This window comes from Hyaena hyaena, unplaced genomic scaffold, assembly GCF_003009895.1.
Source record: "Hyaena hyaena isolate Hyena2069 unplaced genomic scaffold, ASM300989v1 scaffold_746, whole genome shotgun sequence".
Lineage (NCBI taxonomy): Eukaryota > Metazoa > Chordata > Mammalia > Carnivora > Hyaenidae > Hyaena > Hyaena hyaena.
In genome coordinates, this window is record NW_024081371.1 from 305,437 (window position 1) to 327,182 (window position 21,746).

The following is a 21,746-nucleotide window of genomic DNA, read 5'->3' on the forward strand; positions in this document are numbered from 1 at the left end:
CTGACCTTCCACTGCTCACGCTGTCTCTCTCTCTCAGAAAAAAATATAATAATTGTTCTATGGCTACCTTATTTGTTTTGGAAATTTTGCTTTGTTGTTTACATTCATAATAAAAAATTCTTGACAAAATTTAAAGTATTCAACAGAAACCAGCATATTATACAATAATTATTTATTACTAAGTAATAAACAACTGTGTTTACACTGATAATGGAAATAAAACCAACACAAATATGGCAGACCCTCATTTTCTAAAGAAATATATCTTTATTGACTTTTTCCATTTTCTTACAAATCAGTTAAAAAATCCATTCTTGAACTTGCATGCTGTTCAATGTTATGATGGCTGCCTACCTCTGAGACTGTTGGTGAGCTGTAGTAAGTTTCCTTAAGCACCACAGAAAATAATCATTGCTTTGTCCCACTTTTACAGAAAAGAATCCAATCCAAGTTTCATTGGATAGAATATGCTTAGCTCTCTTGAAGAAGACCAGTTTAGTGGATTAATGTATAATTTACATACAGTAATAAAGACAAACTTTGAATCTTTACAGATTAAATGCCCACTTTATACCATGGTGTCATTGTTTGAATTATTGGTGAGTGTACAGCATATAGATGTAGATGTACTAGATACGTCTATAAATAAAATAGTGCTTTATGGTAACAATATTCTTTGGCTGATTTAAATGCCTATAGTGGACTCTTTTTTAAAAGACTAAAAAGAAAATGGCCCCACTATTATTGTCAATCTTAACACTGAGCTTGTGCGGAAGGTTCCTATACTGTTGACTGTTAGCATCTCCAGGTCCACGATATATTCTCTTGGTCCTGATAGTGACTTCACCAGCACAAGCATTGCACTTACAGGACTTGTTTGCTAAAATAAAAGACAAAAGAGGAAGAGAGAGGATAATTTTTCTTGATTTGCAATTTCTATTATTTGTGAGTGTATGTAGTCCTATAAGAATTAGGGGAAGAATTTTGAGGATACGATAAAAGTCATTACTTAATTCCTTCTTGGTTTCAACTTTTCTTCGTTCTTTTTCCCTTATCCACACATAGTCATTAGTTCCAAGTTATAGGGACCTGCTTTTCTGATAGTTCTGTGTTTTCTATACATTCCTCACTATTGATGTTTCTCTTCACTTTTATTGATAGTACCAGTCTTTAGAGACTGCAGTTAAGGAGAGAATCTGATAATGTTTGAACTGTTAAACAAAATTATCATCCTTCACTTCTTAGCATTATGTGTTTGTTTACATTCTAGGAGGTGAAGAGACATATTAATAGTTAATTTCAGTAGAATATGGCAAATGCTAAGATATATGAGGTTATGTAGGGTATGTATGAAGATACATTTGGTGAAAAATACAGGGGAAAAGAGAAAGGACCCTAAAGCATTGAGGGAAGACTTCTGAATGTATGAGGATAGTCACCAAAGATAATTGGAAGTTTTGTAACAAAGTATGTTCAGGAGAACTGAATGCAGTTTCATTTTGATGAAGAATGTAATGAGAGCTGGAAAGTACAGGGAGATGAGTTTGAAAGGGTGGTTAGTAGATATGTGAATCTGAATGCCAGAGGAGAGCAGGGATAGAGACAGAAGATTGGGATTTAGCAGTCACTCCAATAGGTAGACATTAGACTAAGACGGAGAATGTATATGTGATAAGGTTGGATCTGGGAGAGGCCAATATTTAAGGAGTGGGCAGAGGAGATGCCATTGAGGGAAGCTGAGAAGAAAGATGATTAAGTGGGAAACAGATGAATGGCTAGCACTGTCCAATAAAGTAGGGAGGCTGAGGGAGACTGGAACTGAAAAATGCCCTTTGGATTTAGCAGTATGGATCCTTCAGGAGGGTAATGGGAACAGAAGATAGAGGGGTGACCAGGAGGCAAGAAAGCAGAGATGGTGTTTACAGGCTGTGGTTTAAGTACCTTGTCTGGGAAGGGAGAGGAGAAAGAAGGAAACATTTAGAGGGAGTCAAGTTGAATATGTAGGTGGTAAATGGGAGTTTGATGGAGCAAGGTTCTAGAGGAGATGGAAGGAAAAACACAGGTGGTGGACTGGCCTTGATTGACAGAAGTGAAACCTTATCTTGGAAGAACTCAAGGGAGAAGGTAAGAAGGGGGACACGTGAACTTAAATTTGCAGGGGTGAGTGGGAAATTCAGGTAACTCATGCCTGTTGGTCTCAGTGGTTTCCGAAAAGTAGGGGAAGGGTCCAAACTGAAAGGATGTCCAAAGTGAACTCGGCTTCTTCTCTACACTGGTTCCTTCTTTCCTATATTAATAAATGGCACCACCACCATTTACTATTGTTTAAGGCAGAAAGTTATCTTTGGAGGTTATCTTTGGTGCTTCCTCCTCCTCCACCTCTCCATAGCCAATGACTTACCAACTCATATAGTTCTTCCTATATCTTCATAACTCTTTTCACTGTTTTTGGACTCACTGCTACCACTACCACCTTAGTACCCCATCTCCTGAACTACTAACTGGTCTTTTCATTTCTATTCTTGTTCTACTCCAATCCAGACTCTGCCATGTAGCCAGGTATCATTTCTAACATTAAAATCTGATAGCAACTCCTCTACCTGAATTCTTAATACCATCTGTAAGGCCCTGCTCATCTCTCTAGGCTTCTCTCAAGCCACTCCACTGACTGCACTTGGAGTTTCAGACCAACTGGACTGCCTCTCCCCCCTCCCTCCCTTTTGCTACTCTTTAATTGCTAGTCTTCAGCTTAAGTCCACATCTTTCGGAAGGCTTCCAGACCATTCCTATCTTCTTAGCAGTTGACTTGTTAGGGATCCACATGCACTTGCACCTCCCTATTGTGACATTCAGCATAGTGTGAGCACTGGCTCAGTGTCTTGAGTATGAACTCCAGTGGGGCAGGAATTGGCTTGGTTTTATTCACTGTTGTGTCTCTAAGATCCAGGATGGTGCTTGCCTCTTGAACATAATAGTAATTCCTTGAAGGTTTTGGTTGAATTAATTCTTTCATTTAAAAATATGTTTTGAGCCCCTGCTAGGTGACAGGTACTTTCCTTGTGCTGAGTATAGAAGAGTGAACTGACAGGTGAAGTTTGCTCTCACTGCACCCATTCTGTAGTGGGTGACAGACCAATGAATACTATGCAAAGTGGCGATAAAGGCTGTGAAGAAAATAGGCTCAGTAAGGCATAGATATTTGGTGGTATGGGAGGGGAGGATGGTATTCTGCCTTAAAGTTTGTGTACTACTTCTTTATAATATGTCTCCTTTTCAAGGGAAGAACATTTTCTCAGTATTCTCAAAAAAGGAATATAAATAAAATTGTATATCTTACGGAAACTTCAAAGACCAGGTCCAGGATCATGACCATCAAAAAACTTTCTTTGGCTCTTCCAGCCAATGTTAATTCTTTGATGTCTTGGACCACGGAATTAGACATAAAATTGCTCCCTTCCCCTGCCCAAAGGTGTTAACTTTCACCACACAGCAATATTTAAAGCTGTTTAAAATAAGTAACTGTATTACATGCACCTGCCATTAGGCTGAGCATATAGTAGGTGCTTAATTAAGGCATTATGATTGATTCTTATGCCTTCTACGCAAGTGGACTTTCAGTAGAGAAATTTTGTAGCATTTAACCCCACTACTTTTTGAATTACGTGATAAGAAATAATCTTAGAATCACTTCTTATTTCAAATAGATTTTGTTTAAAATTAGTTAAAATTTAGCCTGGGATTATAAAAATTGGCAATGTTTTATATCATTCATAGAAAAAAAAGATTTTACTTGAGAAAAACATTGAGAATTTGTATTTGAAAATATCAAGTCGATAAATGCACTGATATGAGCCATAAAACTTTTAAAGTGCTATGTTTGTTGCAAGGGAAATAACATGCTGGAACTTTGCTTAACTGTCAATTACGCTAGAAATTTTATTTTCTTAAACAATAGCTAAAAGTTCAAAATGGAAAATTATTTTTTAAAAAGATTTTGAGAAGAACCTGTTTTATTGCCATGGGTTACAAATAATGTCATTTGTTTGGACCAGAATTATTAAATTGGTATTATCTCAGCTGTGTGAAATTAATTTAGAGTAAACTTCTTACAAATATCTAGTATATCTCAAATTGAAAGCATCAAATGTTAAAGGAATTTATTCTTAGCTATTAGAAAAAAAAGAATAGTAATAGATTTGGGGTTGGATTTTTCTCTTCAGAAGTTGGTCATAAGAAATTAATCATTTCTAATTTACTGGCAAAGAAACAGAATCACATAATTCTGGAGTTGGAAGGGAACTTAAAATATCAAAGAACAGGATAAACATGTAAACATTAAAAATCTGTAAACTTCACCACAAAGATGAATTTCCCAATTTACTTTTCATGTTCTCAAAATGAAATATTGACTTTAAAATTTGATTAAAAATGAAGAGTGCCCAAAGGACTTTTGAGAAAATTGTAACTGGATGAATAACATCCTTAGCGTGAAACAGTTACCGTAACCCTGCAAACTGCTTGGTGGGGTGCCATCATTTTCATATGAAGTGGTGAGCCGTATTTGAAATATGTCAGAATTTTAACCTCACATGAACTTTCTGAGCTTTTGCAGGGGGCCTGGAAGGCTGAGGCATCAGAGTCAGGGAGATCTGCTTGGAAGCCCTTGGAGGAAGAGTGGGTGCTACAAGCCAGTTTAAAGGAAGAGAGGCAAGGGCATGGGGAAGCAAAGATAGCCCAGAGATACCACAAAGAAAGAAATGGCAGAATTTAGAGATAGATTTCCTCTAGTCAGTGAAGGAAACGGAAAAAACAAAGGTGACCTCACATCGTGTCCCTGGAAGTTGCCAAGAACGGTACAACTCCTGGCACAATTGGTGCAGGGGGTTGGGCTCATTTTTCAGGGACTTCCAGGTTTCAGTTTTTGATGTGAATAGAAATAATTTTGCAGATATGATGAGGAATTTATGATTTTTGAAAAGTGCTCTGGGAATTATTTTCTATGTACAATTAAATAACTATCACTAATTTGTGGTATCTATTTGGTGTGTGTGTGTGTGTGTGTGTGTGGTCTTGTGTTTTGCTGGTCACACACAACTCCATTAGAGTCTTCAAGTTGGTTTCTGAGTGACTTTAGAGAAGCTCTTAAATCTGAATCTCACTTTTCTGTAGAGATAGAGAAGAAATGTTAGTATTTCTCTGACAGTGTTACCAAGGGGATTAAACGAGATAATGCACAGAGGAAGACCTTACACAATACTTGCACATAAAAATTCTTTAAATGTTAGCTTTCCTTCCAAGTGAACAACCACCAAACAGCAACAGCACACTTGTACCTTTCCCAACAGCTATGGCTGCCCTCAGTGTACTCACTCTTAGGTAGAACTCTCCATTTTCATTTCCAGATTTAATCCGAAAAGTATTGATAGTGTTGGCATAAATGGTTGTGGCCTGTATCTGGAAGATGTCAGATGGCACAGACCTATCAGATCGAATGCTCATGTATTTGTAGACTATGGACTGGGGAAGTTCTCGGCATACTGCACTCGAGACTGGGCAAACACATCGGCTGCAGAGAAAAACAAATATTTCCCAGTTTAGCCTGGTAAGACCAGAAGCTTCTTACTTTAAAAAGTTCTGATTTTTTCTTACTTCTCTGATGTTAGAACGTAGGGATCTTGACAAGGATTTCGTGGGTAACAACGGAAGCCACCATGATAATTCCAACACATTTCATCTTCCCGACATTCATTTGTGGTCTCACACTCATTTATATCTGTAGACACATAGGGTCAAAGAATTTACTGATCTAAGTAAATTATACCAGTGGCAGATTCAGATTTGCATAGTAAGAGGTGTACTGGGGATCTGGGCTAAATTTAATTTGCTTTTAGACATAAGACTGAGTAGGACCTGAGTTCATTGCATTTAATTCAGGACAGATGTAGCTGAGTCATTCCAGACAGATTAGTATGTGTCATTTCATAATATTTTTTATCAAGTACCTATTGTTCATCTGTTGAATTCAAAGCCAAACGTTAGCCCATTTACCGTGCTCATAAAAAAGTGAAAGACACCAGTTCTGTTCTTGCCCTTGGGTAGATTGTAATTTAGTTAAGAATATAGATATGGCAATAGCTAATTATAAAATAGAATGGAATTAAGTAAGAGATAGATAAGTGCACTAGAAGATTAGAAGCAGAATAAATTCTGCCTGGAGGGTTAGAAGGCTGGAGGAAGGAAGAGGCATTTCAGTTTGGCCTTGAAGTGTGGTGGTTAGACAGGATTTTCATGGTTGGGGTGGGGAGGGCCTTCCAGGCTGAGAAAACAGCAAGCAAAACCTATGGAGAGGGCATCTGACTGTGTGGCTCAAGACTTCCCAAAGGGCGCCTGTGTGGCTCAGTCGGTTAAGGGTCCAACTTCGGTTCAGGTCATGATCTCACGGTTCGTGGGTTCGAGCCCCGTGTTGGGCTCTGTGCTGACAGCTAGCTCAGAGCCTGGAGCCTATCTTGGATTCTGTGTCTCCCTCTCTCTCTGACCATCCCCTGCTCATACTGTCTCTCTCTCTTTCTCAGAAATAAATAAAACATTAAAAAAAAAAAAAAGAGAGTTCCCAAGAGAGGTAAGGCCTAGAGGTGTGGTTTCTGTAAGCACAGCATGCAGGTAGAGACCTGATGCTCTGGGAGTGGATGACACTCTCCGGAGGAGGCACAGCACAAGAAGTGAAGCTATGAAGTGTTCTACCTTGGGCAGGATAGCTATTTAGAGACAGTGTGGAAGAAGGGGCTCTGGTGAGAGGCAGAACAGGAAAAGGCAGTGCAAGGAAGCCAGAAGGGGAGAGAGCCCTAGATAAAGAGGGCTGTAGAAAGGCCAGGCTGGACAAGGACTGATTTTAGATTTGGGAATTAGGAGCCTCCAGATGACATCTGAGAGAACACTTTCACTAGAGAGCCACTATATTTACAACTATAACAACAATAATGAAAATTATATTAATGTTAATATCCCTGGCTATGTCTATCTCCGTTACATTTGAATAATGATTTAGATTTTATCCAATATAAGCCTTTTCTGAATCATTCCTGCTCATAATCAGATACTTTCATTCATTAATTTATTCATTCCATAAGTAATTTACGGAAACCCTGCTGTAAGCCAGCAATGGGCTAGTTGCTGGGATTTAATCTGTTTTTCCTATCAGAATCTCGTGTTCTTTTTGGGAGACCTCTGTTGCTTTCTGCTTTGTATTGTTGAAATCTGCAAGTTTGTCTTAACCCTTCTATTAGCTTATAAACCCCTTGAGGGCAGGGCTATAGTATCCAACTTTATATCCCTTCATCACCTAGCATTAATGTAACTCAGGGGCGTGTGGCTTTTAAGAAATATTAAGTTGAACTAAGTTGTTCTTCACACAAATTATGTAGACATAGGTGAGAAAGATATTATCTCTATTTGACATGGAAGAAAAACAAATAAAGGTTAAGTAAATGGACCAAGTTCATACAGTTAGTGACAGGCATCTTTCCACTGTAAGGTACTGCATCCCCTAAATGGGAATAATTCCATGCCTTGTCTTTGGAGGAAAAAAAAATGTTCTTTTCCTTCCAAACTGGCCAAAGCTATCTGGAACCCAAGAGAGACTGGAAGATTCCAACAGTTTCCAAGAGTCAGTTATAAGAAGTGTCTTCTTTTGGAGGAGCTATGGCTAAAGAAAGAATTTAGAACCCTTAGAAGAAATTACAATTATTTTTCAATATTCTTCACTCTGAAAAATAAAGACGCTGTTTAGCTACAAGGAAAACTGACTGGTTTGTTATATGGAGACCAAGAAGGGCAAAAGGAAACTTTATATAATAATTTCATTTATTATTGCCATTAATTTAGGGCCTAGTATAATTAACAACTTAATCATTCTGGAATGTTTTTCAAAATTATTAATAGTGTTAAAATATTTAATGAATGTGTGTCTGTGTATTCTCTCTGTTTCTCTGTCTTTCTCCTTCTCTGTGGCCTCCTTCACCCCACCCAAACACATACAGTGTTTTCATTTTTGCAAGGCTGTGGAAATGAGAACAGTTATTCATCCTCAAAATGAACTTTTGTGTAAAGGTAAGAATCTGAACTCTTTTGGTTTTACTTTAGTCTATGGGCGAGGTTGGAAAGATGATTTTAGTGGAGAAAACCAATTGCTTTGTACCTTAAAAGAATGTTAAGTCTCTCTCATAAAAAATGTTTTTGCCTTAACCAAACATTCTGGAGCTGCATATCTTCAAGATATAGCACTCGTGAATCCCTTATTTGCAATTCTAGTGCATTTTTTACCTTTAATTGTAACAGATATGTTTTCATATTCATAGAGTAGGCAGGTAAGATACCACTGTATGTTAATATGCTTCTGTCTTTTGCTGAGTATCAAATCCATTTGTGGCCAAAAACACATAGAAATTTTTTTTTTTTGCAAGACTCCAGGGAAATTGGTTAGGATATCCCACTGCTAACATTTTCTTCCATGTAATATTCATGTTAAAAGTCTCAAGCTTTAGAAAGTAAAATTATTGGAATGCAGTGTTTTCCCACAATTAACTTTAAAGTCCCCAGTAACCTGGAAAGGGGTATAAAGGTGTTCATTGTGCAATGAATGGCATTCTGATTATGCTCATAGTTAGTGGGTGGAGTCTAGTTGAATGACCATATGCATACTATAAAATACCAGGTCGTGGGTGTTCCTCTGAGTTAATATTTTCCTGTAAAATCATGATATAGACTGAGAATTGCTAGTGTCTCCTTTCCTTGGTTATTCCTTTTCTGAAGGATTTTACTGCCCTTGTATGTCCTTTCTCAGTTTTGATTAAAGTGGACTCTCTAGAGAAGATTTGCTACTAGTCACTTACATGGCTAAGTACATTTTACAAAAACATCTTGGGGGTGCCTGGGTGGCTCAGTTGGTTAAGTATCTGGTTTTTAATTTTGGCTCAGGTCATGATCATGCTGTTTGTGAGATCAAGCCCTGCGTTGGGCTCCACGCTATTCTCTCTCTTCCCTTCTTTCTGCCCCTCCCCTGCTCATTCTCTCTTTCTCTCAAAATAAATAAATTTTAAAAAATCTTGGATTGTAAGGCTTTATAATTTATGTAAGGCCTTATAATTTTTATGTATATTATTTCATTTCATTCTCACAACTCCCTTTTCCAAATGAGAATGTTAAGGCTCAGAGACATTTGTTAATTAGTTTGGAATTGCACAGATAGAAGGCAGTATAGCAAGTACTCAGATTTTCTGTCTTCAAGTGTAGTCATTTTTTTTTTCACTCATTGACTGGTTTTTGTAAATGTAGGGGTTTATACTAGCCTTTTTAGGATTATCTGTATTTTTGGTTCTACCTGAGCAGACTTTTCCCTGTTAATGAAATTTTGAACTACATGTAGCATTGGAGGTATATAGGTGTGAAGATAACCTGAATGTTTATTTTAAAACTGGGCCCTAGGATATTAATTATTTTTGGATCAATAGGTTTTTTTTTTTTCCTGAAGAATTCAAGAACATTTAATATGCATGAGGATGATTTTCTCTCTCAGTACCTAAATTACTACCCAATTTATAATCTTGGTGTTTTAGAGAATTGAGACTAGTTTGAGGTTTGCCTAACCCACATATTAAGTTTATTCTCTGGACTCAAATTCATGGTGAAATATTTTAATAATTGAATCTTTTCAGGTGGGTGATTAGATGTGTATCATAGAGATTCTATAGGCTATATAGAAGAGATATCAGTATTTTATTAACATTCTTTATATCTTAAGAAAGAAAAACAATTACTTTAAATTTCAAAAAAGTCAGTGTTAACTGAATAATATCCTTTTGATGAGATGTACATGTTGCAAGATGAGTAAGGGAAAAAAGAGCTCAAATCATATATGCAAGATGGAAAAAATGAAAGTTTATGGTAAAGAATCTTGTAACTCTGTCCCTGCTTTTCCTGGTTAAAAATGACACTTAACAGATATGAAAACAATAAACTTACCCTGACATGTTCTACTTCTCACCACTTGGTATCCCTGGGGGCACATACACGAGAATTTCCCAGGTTCATTGACACACTGATATTGACACAGGTAGCTTGAGGTTCTGCATTCATCAATATCTGTTCAATTAGACAAGAGCAAGGACACAGAGTTGAAAAACTTACAGGTCACTACTTTGGTAATATTTTTAAAGATAAGGTAAGAGGGCAAACATACTGTAAACTCCAACACAGGAGTATAATACTTTATAAGAATCTCAAAGGAAAATTCTACAATATCAGCTCATTTCCCCTAGAATTTTGGCACACATCAGTTTTACTCAATTATTGCTGAGAGTTTGGTGAATCTCAGACCTCACCATGCTGACTGAACAGACTGAATGAATGAATTGGGAATTCAAGTGAAGAATGCTTTGCATTTCTCAATGGTGATGTCCTTATAGTTTGCTCAGAAGGGCAGAAGCAGCTTTCCAGAGTCAGGCCATTTTTGTTTTGAGCATAGTGGCATGATGTGAGGCCTCTCCAGGTGGGGTATGACCTCTGTGGCCCAACTAAAGCTGGAAGAAAGTCAAAGACATTAAGTGTCAATGGCATTCCCCTCAGGATGTCTTATACCTTTTGAATTGCATAGTAGAACACTCATGGGCAATGGGCTCTGAAGGTCATCCTTTCAATTAAATGGCCCTCTTTTTACTCATGTGGAAAGTGAAGCCCAGGCAACTTAATAAATGTGCACCCAAGTCACACAGTGGTAGGAATAAGACTACAGGACAGGTCTATTGGTTTATATTTTAACGTTTCTGACATATGACCAGCTCTCTTCAAACTTAACTGTGTGTATAAGTCATCTGGGATTCTTGTTAAATATAGTCTTCTGACTCAGTAGGTCTGGTCTGGGGCCCGAGATCTCTATTTCTTGCAAGTAGAGACAAGGAGGTATCAATGCTGCTGGCCGTCAGATCACTTTGAGAAGCAAGACACTAGAACACCCTTTCTAATTATTAGACCCAGCCTGCATCTAATGTTTCAGTTATTTTGTTCCTTCTCCTTTCTATTGATGATATACTAAAAAGCCAATGTTATCACAGAACTTAATTAATTAAAGAATAGAACTTCCATGGATAAAAATTTGTTTTCATAAATAGGTACATAATTGGATAAAGAAACAGCAAGTATAGGGATTGAACTTATTACAAATTATTTGGAAAATATTTCACCTTCACAGTTGAGCCTGTCACTGCTTAGCTCATATCCTTGATTGCACTGACAGATGAATGAACCAAGAATGTTGTAGCATTGTTGAGCACATTGATTGCTGGCATCACATTCGTTTATATCTGAAAGGAAAAGTTATATGCACTCATATATCTACATCTTCAAACATATCCTAGCTTGTTTGTACCTATGTCATCTAATGATAAGTGAATAATTCCCTAGTTGGATTCTTTGCCCTGCAGAAGCTCACTGGAGAACATCCATTCAGGTTTCATATTTGTTGGAATAACTTCAAACGTCTGTCATACACTTCTTTTAGAAATACCAGAATATTTCTTTCTGGGAATGACAGTTAGTTTTGTGTTTGATGAATCTTTCCAAAAGAATTTAATGATTCTAATAAATATACATTCCAGCATCTATTTTCTTTTATTGTTGTTCAGATGCAAAGTGCCAAGTCTATAAATAATTGATATAAGACATTTGTACTGATACAGTCTCTCAGCATGCTGTGGTGAAGATTTATCTGTGCTATTTATTACTTTTTAAATGGGTTCTGTTAAATTCCATTACAATTATAGCATAAGCCGTTGAGACCCATACAGAGTTTTGCAATGCTCCAAGGCACTGAAAATATTGTGAAAAGGCATTTTTCCTGCACTAGATTCTTTCCATGTCATGCCAATCTTAAAATTTGTGCCGTGACACTGCATTCTGAAAGGGGAGAAGAAGCATGTAAAAATCAGATGCACTTTCAGTGGAAAGTTTATGTACTTGAACTTGCGGTAACCCTTTGGCACCTTCAGTGTTTATATCACACACTGCTGACTAATTGGTGTGTGTTTATCAGTTGATCTATAGTTTTTTATATTTTTGATACACCCACAGAGGACAACTAAAAACCAGCTTAACAAAGTTTCCATTCACATCTTGATGTGTTTTAAGAGACAAATTGGTTATTGTCTTTTCAGCTTTATGCAGGGAAAATGATGGAAACCAGTTGACCCAAGAACACAGACAGACTGGAAATAGCACAACATGGCTTGACGCTTGCTGTTTTTGAAGACAGAAATCAGTCAGTGTGGCGGCTCCCCAGAAGCTTACCTACGCAGGTATAGTTGTTTGCGGCCAACTGAAACCCAGGACTGCACTGGCAATAAAATGATCCTGGCGTGTTCACGCATCTTTGGTGGCAATATGGAGGGATGGTGCATTCATCTATGTCTGGGTTATCAGGCACACACAAAAAGAACCAAATTATTAATTATCCATAGCTGTTAGCTCTTAAGTTCTCAGCAGGACATTATCTAGGAAACCTAGCTGGAGAAAATCTCCTTTTAAAAGTAATTCTATCTTTTTAAATTAGGGTAAACATGTTTTAAATATACTCTGTGTTCTGCAGTTTGAGTGGGATGTTAGAAACAAAGACTTCATAAGCTGGTTGAGTGGGTTGAGATTTAAAGACAGAAAAGTAATTAAGACTATTTCACATGTATGTGAGAAGGTTAGTTTGGGGATCTAAAAAATATTTGTAATGACAAAAGTAGAAAACTACAGAAGAATTGAGTGAAGTAGCATAATCTAAGAGATAGGAGGTGTGGTCTGCTGCTCAGTTGGTAATGCTGGCAAAGTCTCCTAAACCTTTGGTATCTGGATTTTTTTCTTTTGTAAAATGTGGATAGTAACACTTGCTATGTGTATCTTATCAAGTTTCTGTGAGAATCAAATGAAAGAATGCTGTAGAAGGAATAGGATGCTAAACAAATTACTTCTTAAGACTGCCCTCTGACACACTGATGAAGTGTTCCAGGCTGTGTTCTTCTCAGATAAATATTTCCAACTATAAAATCCTCAGTTGAGAACTTGCGGAGTAGGATTAACATTTTAGAAGCTTAATAAAATTTCATTAACTCTACCCTTTGTGACAATCCTAACATGGAGTGCGTGATTTAAAATAACAATTATGCACGTACAATGTAAGACCATGTAGTGACACTAACTTCTGGTAAAAAACCAAAAACAAAACGATAATGCTGAGCCCTTCTAACTAAAACCGTGGAAGGCAGGATGCTCGAGTGGCCTCAGGATAACCTGAGTTGGAATCTTTGTTCTGGCAATTACTAGCATGGTCTTAACCACTCAAAGCTTCCATTTCCTCCTCTGTAAGTGGTAATACAACAATATGGTCAACCTGTTGGTAGGATAACATGAGATTATGTAGGCAAACTTCCTTGCACAAAATGGGCAAAAATAAGTGGGAGCTATTATTAATAAGCTGCAAAATAGATTTGATTTCACTGAATCAATTGAAATTAAAGGTAATGATATTGACATGGTTTTTTTTACCTCATTTGTTGAGGCATCTGCTCAAATGTCACTTCAGGGAGGCCATCTCTGTCCATCATATAAAGTAGCTTCTTCGGCCCCATCTGTCTCCTTTTCCTACTTTATGTTTCTTGTAGCCATTGACACTCCTTGGGATTATGTTATGCATTTATTTGCTTCTTGTCTGTCTCCCTCACTATGGATGGCAGAGCAGACCTGTATCCTTTTGAGGTGAAGGCAAAGTATTTTTTGTCTGTTCACTGCTGTGTACTTAATACTTGGAATAGGGTCTGGCATAGTAGGTGCTCAATAAACATTAGTTGAGTGAGTGTAGGCATCATACTAATTAAGAGCAATTTTAGCAGTATTCTAGCCAAATGCCAGTACTGACAGCTAATTTGTATAAATGGTGCCTTCTAACAGCTCCATGAGGGCTGTGATTCTGTGCACCACGATGGCCTGGCACTTAGAACAGTATGTGGTACATAGTCAGCCCTCAGTAATACTTGAGGCATGTCTTCTCACCCAGTAAGCATCTATTGAATCATTGTTATTTGCAAGTGCTGTGCTTGACACTGCAGGTTTTTAATGATGATAAACACAGGTACGTTATACCTTGCTTTAGCATGGAAGAAAGGCATGAAAGCATATTACTGCATGGAATGATAAGATCAACAGTAAGAAAGCTATACAAGGGACAGAGAGAGCACCATTCTACTCAAGGTGTGGCCTGCTGACCACTGCTGGTCCATGGACTATTTGGACCAGTCTGATACATGTAAGTACAGAAATTCAGAATATGTGTTTAGGAATAGCAATTTGGTGTTGCCACAGCATTTTTATTGTATTTTACAGTAGTATAGATCTGTAACAGACTAGAAATTTACAAAAAAAAGATTAATCAAGGGGTGTCTGTGTGGTCAGTAGTTAAGTCTCCTACTTTAGCTCAGGTCATGATCTTACAGTTCATGAGTTCGAGCCCTGCTTCAGGGTCTGTGCTGACAGTGTGGAACCTGGGACCCACTTTTAGTTCTGTGTCTCCCTCTCTCTCTGCCCCTCCCCCACTCGTACAAGTAAATATTAAAAAAAAATTTAAATATCCATCAAGGTTTGAGAAATACTGATATAGAGGAGGGAGTAACTAACCATATCTGGGTAAATCATGGAAGACTTCCCAGAGAAAGTGACCCTGAGACGGGATTTGGAAGTTGAATAGGAGTTTGCCAGGGATGCATTTTCCTGGCGCTGAAAGAATGTAGAGTTGGTTCTGTGGGTGAGGGGAACACCAGGGAAGCCCCATGATTAGATCTGAATTTAAGAATGTTTCTTCCTACCCTATCACGTAGGGCTATAATTATACATTTTATTATCTTTAATTGTTCCCATAGTAGGTTGAGTTCTTTTTCTATACCTTTTATGCCCTCAGTTGTTTATTTTCCTGACTAATCCAGTGGGCAAAACTTTGGTGCCTGTGGAGTTTTCCACACAGTCTTTTCCTAAATCAGTTTCAGTCCCACAAACCCTGGCCCTTCCTCAGAGGCTGGGCACTAATCCTGGCACCTGGCACAAACCCATGGCAGGCAGAACTGGTCCAGGGACCATGAGGAGCTCAGTGTTGACATCCTGACGTCAACAGCTAGCATTCTCAGACGAAAACTGATGCTAGCTCTCTGTCCCCACATTCTTATCCTCTGTTCCTAAAAGAAGGACTTTCCACTGATGTATGGTAAAAGATGGTATGTAAATCAGTGTCAATATCATATGAATGCAACTGACACAGGGAGTCAATTTACAAAGTTTCATTCCTGGTGCTGGACCTCATGACTGATCCCAGAACACATTTACGTTTTACTGTTTACTTCTTATTTGCCAGTCAGGTTCCTCATACTATGTTCTTCCAGTCATTAAAAAAAAATGCACAGAGCATCTACTCGGCAGGCACTCTTCAAGGACTGGGGAGACAGCAGTGATGCAAACCAGACCTGGCCCCTGCCTTCAGGTAGCTCAAGTAGAGTTCTCAAGTAGGGGGACATGCTAAACTTGGCTTTGCGTTCCCAGCACTGCACCCACTTGCAACATAAAGAATGTTTGGTACATGTCTGTTAACTCCTCACATAATGATAGCACACAGTTATTCCATTCAGGACCAGGCACTATTCTAAGCATTCCCACACATGAGCTCCTGAGGTAGGGGCTAGTATTATCTCCATAGTACTAAGGAAAAAAGTAACATACAGACTATGTAAGCCACTTATCTAGAGCCTCAAAGTGTGTTGGGGGGAGAGCTGGGATTTGAACCTCATCATTTGCCCCATAAGTTATGCTATTTTATGAACCAGTGAATGAGGCTAACATCATTAGTGTTTTAGTGCTATGGCTCCCAAACAGCTAATTTAAAATCATCTCCTTGGTTGCTTTTGTGGTCCCATTCATACGCCAAATTTCTTCTCCTGCTTAGTCTAACATGTAACCAACACTTTCATATCCAGAATATGCTCACCCTTTAAGGTTAGCTCTTTCTCGTTAATGTGGAAAATGGACCAGTGGTCAATGAATAAGCAGTCGTTAGCTACTTATTCATTCTCCAAATAAATATGAGCTCTTTATTTTGACTGACTGAGGTTTAAGCAAGTAAGAGGTTTAGGACAAGATTTTGCTTACTGTTCTGCTGTACTCACCTACACACTGCTCTCCCCGCTTCTGGTACCCTGGGGGGCACTGACACGCGAAGGAGCCTCGTAAATTGATGCACACTTGGTCAGCTCTACAGTTGTGAGTCCCGGCAGTGCACTCGTCTATGTCTGTTAAAGAAGGCAGCGCAGAGTTTGAGTTGGTTGGGCAGATGTTACTATCTCCCCCATTTTAAAAAGCTGAAGTATGGTTGACATATAAGGTACATGAGTTTCATGTATCCAACACCGTGATTCAACAACCCCACAAGTTATGTTATACTCACTGCAAGTGTAGCTATCATCTGTCACCATTCAATGTTATTATAATACCATTGACTATATGCCCTATGCAGAATTGCCATAATACTTTCTTTTAAAGAAATAAAGTTTTTGCCCTATTCTTAAGATAATACTCTGCAATATTATTATATTGGAAATGTTTAAAATGATAAATGATTTCAAGGGTTCAGATAATAATTTCGTAGATGCCTGTGTTTACCACTCAGATTTAACACATGCTACCATTTAGCTGTATTTGCCTTAGCTCATTTTATTTTCAGAAGTAAAACATTTGAGATACAGCTAAAGTCTTACTGTATTCTCATCTCTTTACTCACCCACCTGCCACTATCCTGGTAGGTGTGAATCCTTCTCTGAGATATTTTTATATATTTATTACATAGATATATATCCATTAGAATATACAGTATTGTTTTGTGTTTTAAAGTGTAAACAAATTGTATAATACTGGCTTTTTCCACCCAATATATTGCATTTGAGATCATTTACATTGACCAATCTCTAAAAATCTGTCCAATAACGAGGTATAAGTCAAAATTTAATACTATGCATTTTCTGTTGCCTTTTTAAAAAAAAACCTTTCCTTTCAAATTTCAAAATGCAAAGGATTCAATTTGATCATATTTGTCTAGGGGAGATAGACTTGTGTAGTTTAAAATACATATTTTCCCAAAGCGTTTTATTTCAGTTAAAAAACCAGATATTTCCCCAAAGCAGTTGTATAATTTACTAAATGCACTCTAAGGAGTAGGTAGATTATAGTTCTAGAAAGGTAAAAAGTGCTCAGTCATAATATAATGAATCTATTATAATGGATTCCTCTGGGAATCCTGATGTGAATTTGTGTGTGTTTACTCATATTACAGTAATTTATAAGTGAAATTTAATTTTGCCTTTTCAACATTACCTTCGCATTGTTTTTTTTTTCTTTTTTATCTTCACATTTAATTAACTCTCACATTATGAAGTTAAATAGATGAGTTTGGAAGATGAAAGGATCATGTGATTTTGGCATTCCCCAACAACTGAAGAGTCTAAGCTTTGTTAAAAAGTATTGTACAACTCGGGGCACCTGGGTGGCTCAGTCAGGTAAGGATCCGACTCAGGCTGTGGTCATGATCTCATGGTTTGTGAGTTTGAGCCCTGTGTTGGGCATTGTGCTGACATCTCAGAGCCTGGAGCCTGCTACAGATTCTGTGTCTCCCTCTCGGCTCTCTCTGTCTCTCTCTTTCTCAAAAATAAACATTAAAGAAATCTTTAAAATAAAAAAAAATATATTGTACAACTTGGAATTTCTAGATGACAATTTTTGCATAAAATCTGAGACAGGCTTAGGGCAGGCTTAGGGAGCTTTTGATCATCACTGCGGCAAATCCAGGGTGGTGCTTTGAAACAAACAGTGGGCTAAAATTCAATACAAAAAGTGAGTCATCCGCAGTGAGAATGTATTCCTCAATTCCTGTCTTCCCTTGAAGGAGCTCAGAGAGTGGCTCCTGGTATGTTGCCTTTCAGCTCTATTTCCAGGGAGAACTGCTGCACTTATGCTACTAATGTAATAATGTGGGAGGTTCCGGTTAGAAGAGACTTGTCCTCAGATGTTGGCTTTGAATGATAAAAGAGATTCTTTCCGAAAGGAAGAGGGAGGGGAGATGAAAATACTTGAGGGATGTATGTCTGTTTATTGGATAATACCCTTTAAAAGTATCTACTTAACATAATTCTTTGAACCTAGTTTTAAAATTTTGGTAAACTTCTTTTGTTACTGTTTTTTATTTTTGTTTTGAAATCCATCATCATCATCATCATCATCATCATCATCATCATTTTCAAATCAATGATTTTAACTCTGTACTTCTAAGGTCCTATGCAGAGGTGCCATGATCTTGCTTTGAAATTATCTGTTCTTTTTTGTGTCTTCTTTTATTTTCTCTTACGCACTTGATGGAAACATTTCTACAGGGGTTTCTTTCAGAGCTTTATGACTTGCTAATGCAGAAATGACAGCAGAATTCCTATTGTTTTATGTCAAGAACATTTGCCAGCATTTGCAGTGATAACAGCCCTGAGAGATACAGAAATGTGAGATTCAGATGTGGCAAGTTCCCTCAGTACACGCTGGCAGAAGATCAAGGACCGGGGCTGGCTGCTGCGTTTTCTAAGGGAGGCCTCGCCAGTGAGGGAGGCTTTTCTTTCTGAGACTTCCCTGCAAACCGCCTCCACCCCATCGCATTCCCCATGTCCTACAATTTCCTTCCTACTTTCCTTCAGTTCTAAGGTTCTTTGATAAATAGGGTAATATTTCCAGGGGACCTAATATATCATTAAATAGGTTTCAAACATAAACATTGTGCCACCTGGACATACTCCATCTTAAGAACCAGGTCCATTTACTTTCTGAGAAAGATTATTGAATAAAAATATTAAGTGAGTTAAAATAATTTAATAGTAAAAAAATTCCATTGCCACTATAGTCTTTTCCTTTCTCTATCCAACAGTCAAAACTGCCACAGGACTCCTTGCACCTAACACTGACTTGTGATATTTTCCACATACTTTGTACATACTTGGACTCACTTTAATTTTTAATTCTTTCAGATGGGAAACTTCTTGGAATTCAATAAAACACAATTGCATGAAATCACCTTTACAAAATTATTCCAAAGGAGTTGAGTGTTTACCTTATCATATACCTAGGGCTGGACTGCTAGGGATTGAACTGATTACATTTTCATTTATTGTCCACCACAAGCTTAGAATATTTATCCTCTCCTTTGCTCTTAGCAGTTTATCTAATGGTAAAGGATACATGGACAGGATTTTTTGAACTATCTTTGATTATACTGTCAATTCATTAGTTTATTAAAAATTTTTTTTCATTAGTTTGTTTAAATAACATAGTTTTATGATTTTAAAAGTTGTACTTTAAGACCCTGTTATTGGGGCACCTGGGTGGCTCAGTCAGTTAGCATCCGACTTCGACTCAGTCATGATCTCATGGTCTGTGAGTTGGAGCCTCACATTGGGCTCTATGCTGACAGCTCAGAGCCTGGAGCCTGCTTCAGATTCTCTGTCTCCCTCTTTCTCTACCCCTCCTCTGCTCATGCTCTGTTTCTCCCTGTCTCTCAAAAAATGAATAAAAAAAAAATTAAGACCCTTTATTACTTATTCACAAAGCATATGTCATATGAGAAAGTCATATAAGAATCGTTATAAATTGTTAAACTTTTTTACTCTTTTTTTTTTTAAAGGTTTTATTTTAAAGTAATCTCTACACCCAATGTGGAGCTCGAGCCCACAATCCTGAGATCCAGAGTTGCAAACCCCAGGGATTGAGCCAGCCAGGCACCCCTATGCTTTTCTACTTGTGTGCATTTCTATATTTCTTAAATATCAGAAAGTTAATGCGATAGTAAAGTCACTAAAACACACATCTATGTCAGAGACTTGGAGCAGAGCATCTGTCCTTATGTGGGTATACCAGAAGGCCTGCTTTTCCCAGGCCTCTGTGGTAAGAATATCTCTAGTGGCAAAAGCACTGTTTTATACATATGGGAAACTACTCCGGTCAGCCATGATTTTCCTGGTAATCTATGAAAACGTACTTGGGGGAGAGGAGATGCTGTCTTGTTTTTCATCTAGCTTACAGGGTTCTTAAGCAGTTAGTTAATGCATTCCCTGAGCCCTGGACCCAAACTCTTTGAGGATGCGGTCTACATCTTACTTTTTTCTGTGTTCTTTTGTTTTAAAATGTTTATTAATTTCTTTTGAGAGAGAGAGAACACGCGAGTGAGCAGGGGAGGGGCAGAGAGAGAGGGAAGGAGAGAATCCCAAGCAGGCTCCTGTCAGTGGAGACGCTGATGTGGGGTTTGACCTCATAAACTATGAGATCATGACCTGAGCTGAAACCAAAAGTCAGATGTTTAACTGACTGAGCCATCTAGTGCCTAGCAGAGTGCATGAAACAGTGGGTTTTCAATAAATGTTTGTTCAATAAGGGGATGAGTGATGATAATTGTTTGCTGGGAACTGATGCCTAGAGTTTAAGGAAAGTAGGGTCAGTGTTTTATCTCATGGAACTAATCATTTACAAAGTAGGTTAACAGGCAAGATGTGAGAAACAGCAAAACCAGCAAGATGTCAGCACATGGAAACTGAAGTAAAGCAGTGGGGTTGAGAACTGCAGAAACTAGGAAGAATAAGGCAGCATCAGAGCTGGGCGGCTGTGGAAGCTTTGCCAGGGCAGGTAAGTTTGGAGCTGCATTTTAAAGAAGGTGAGGAGGCTATTTCTAGGCAGGAGGCATGTCACATTAGAAAACATGCCATGAAACAAAGCACTTTGCATGAGAAGAATGGCAGACGGCTGGAGTCAGCATGGCTGGGGGGCCAGTGTATGAAGAGCCTGGTGCAGTGCCTACTTGAAGGTGCTCAGAACATGGTGGCTCAAGTCATAAGCAAAAATTCAGGGCCTGAAAGGTGGGATTGGAATTTGAATTGAACACCACAGGGAACTGTACTAAACTATGTAGACACAGCCTAATGTAAACATAGCCAAAGAACAAAATAATAGAGTGTGCTTCCTAAAATATCACAACACGTAAATCAACTCACATTTCATCATTCTCATGCATTAAGAATAGCTAATGGCAGTATTTGGTGATTCCCTCATTTTTCAAAAATGTGCCCACACTCTCCCTCCTAGTGATTTATACTGTTGTAGGGCCCTTTCTTGCTGATTTTGGCACCATTGTTGCTTCAAATAATGCAGTCTGATCTTTGCTCAGCTCTCGCTCCTAGCCTCTTTATCACACTGACCCCCAGTCTATGGAACTGCATATTTGGTTTCCTCTCAAAAGTTAATGGTGTCCACATCTCTGTGGTGTCCATTAAGTCCCTGCTTAGGCCCTCATTCTCTATGTTTTTGGCTCCTTCCTGTCATTCTGACTCATATTTCCCAAACCCCTGACTCATGCTGCTTTCTCTCTCTTATGCAACATTTTAATCTCTGCAATGTTCTTTTCATAATTTGATAACTTACCACGACATGGACATTCAGTGTGTTTTCATGGGCAAATATTTTCTGTAGCTTAAATGCTTTAGATTATCATTTAGACATTATTGCTTTAGATTTAAGGAGTAATTCAGAACTACTTTGGAATAAGTCACTACTGACGAGGGATGAGAACACACTGAAATAGGATAAAGGGGACTGAAATGATT

General features: G+C 38.1%; 1 protein-coding gene across 3 annotated transcripts in view; it reads right to left on the reverse strand.

The window, feature by feature from the left end:
• Positions 1 to 252: 252 nt before the first annotated feature.
• Positions 253 to 21,746, reverse strand: part of EFEMP1 (EGF containing fibulin extracellular matrix protein 1) — a 60,665-nt gene continuing 39,171 nt past the window's right edge. For all 3 annotated transcript variants that reach the window (XM_039218149.1, XM_039218148.1, XM_039218147.1), the window contains 7 exons: positions 16,236 to 16,358; positions 12,337 to 12,456; positions 11,235 to 11,354; positions 10,018 to 10,137; positions 5,650 to 5,773; positions 5,371 to 5,566; positions 253 to 880 (listed from right to left, as the gene is read on the reverse strand). In XM_039218149.1, the coding sequence (XP_039074080.1) occupies positions 719 to 880; positions 5,371 to 5,566; positions 5,650 to 5,773; positions 10,018 to 10,137; positions 11,235 to 11,354; positions 12,337 to 12,456; positions 16,236 to 16,358 (965 nt within the window). In that variant the 3' untranslated portion in view covers positions 253 to 718. The remainder of the gene's footprint in view (positions 881 to 5,370; positions 5,567 to 5,649; positions 5,774 to 10,017; positions 10,138 to 11,234; positions 11,355 to 12,336; positions 12,457 to 16,235; positions 16,359 to 21,746) is intronic.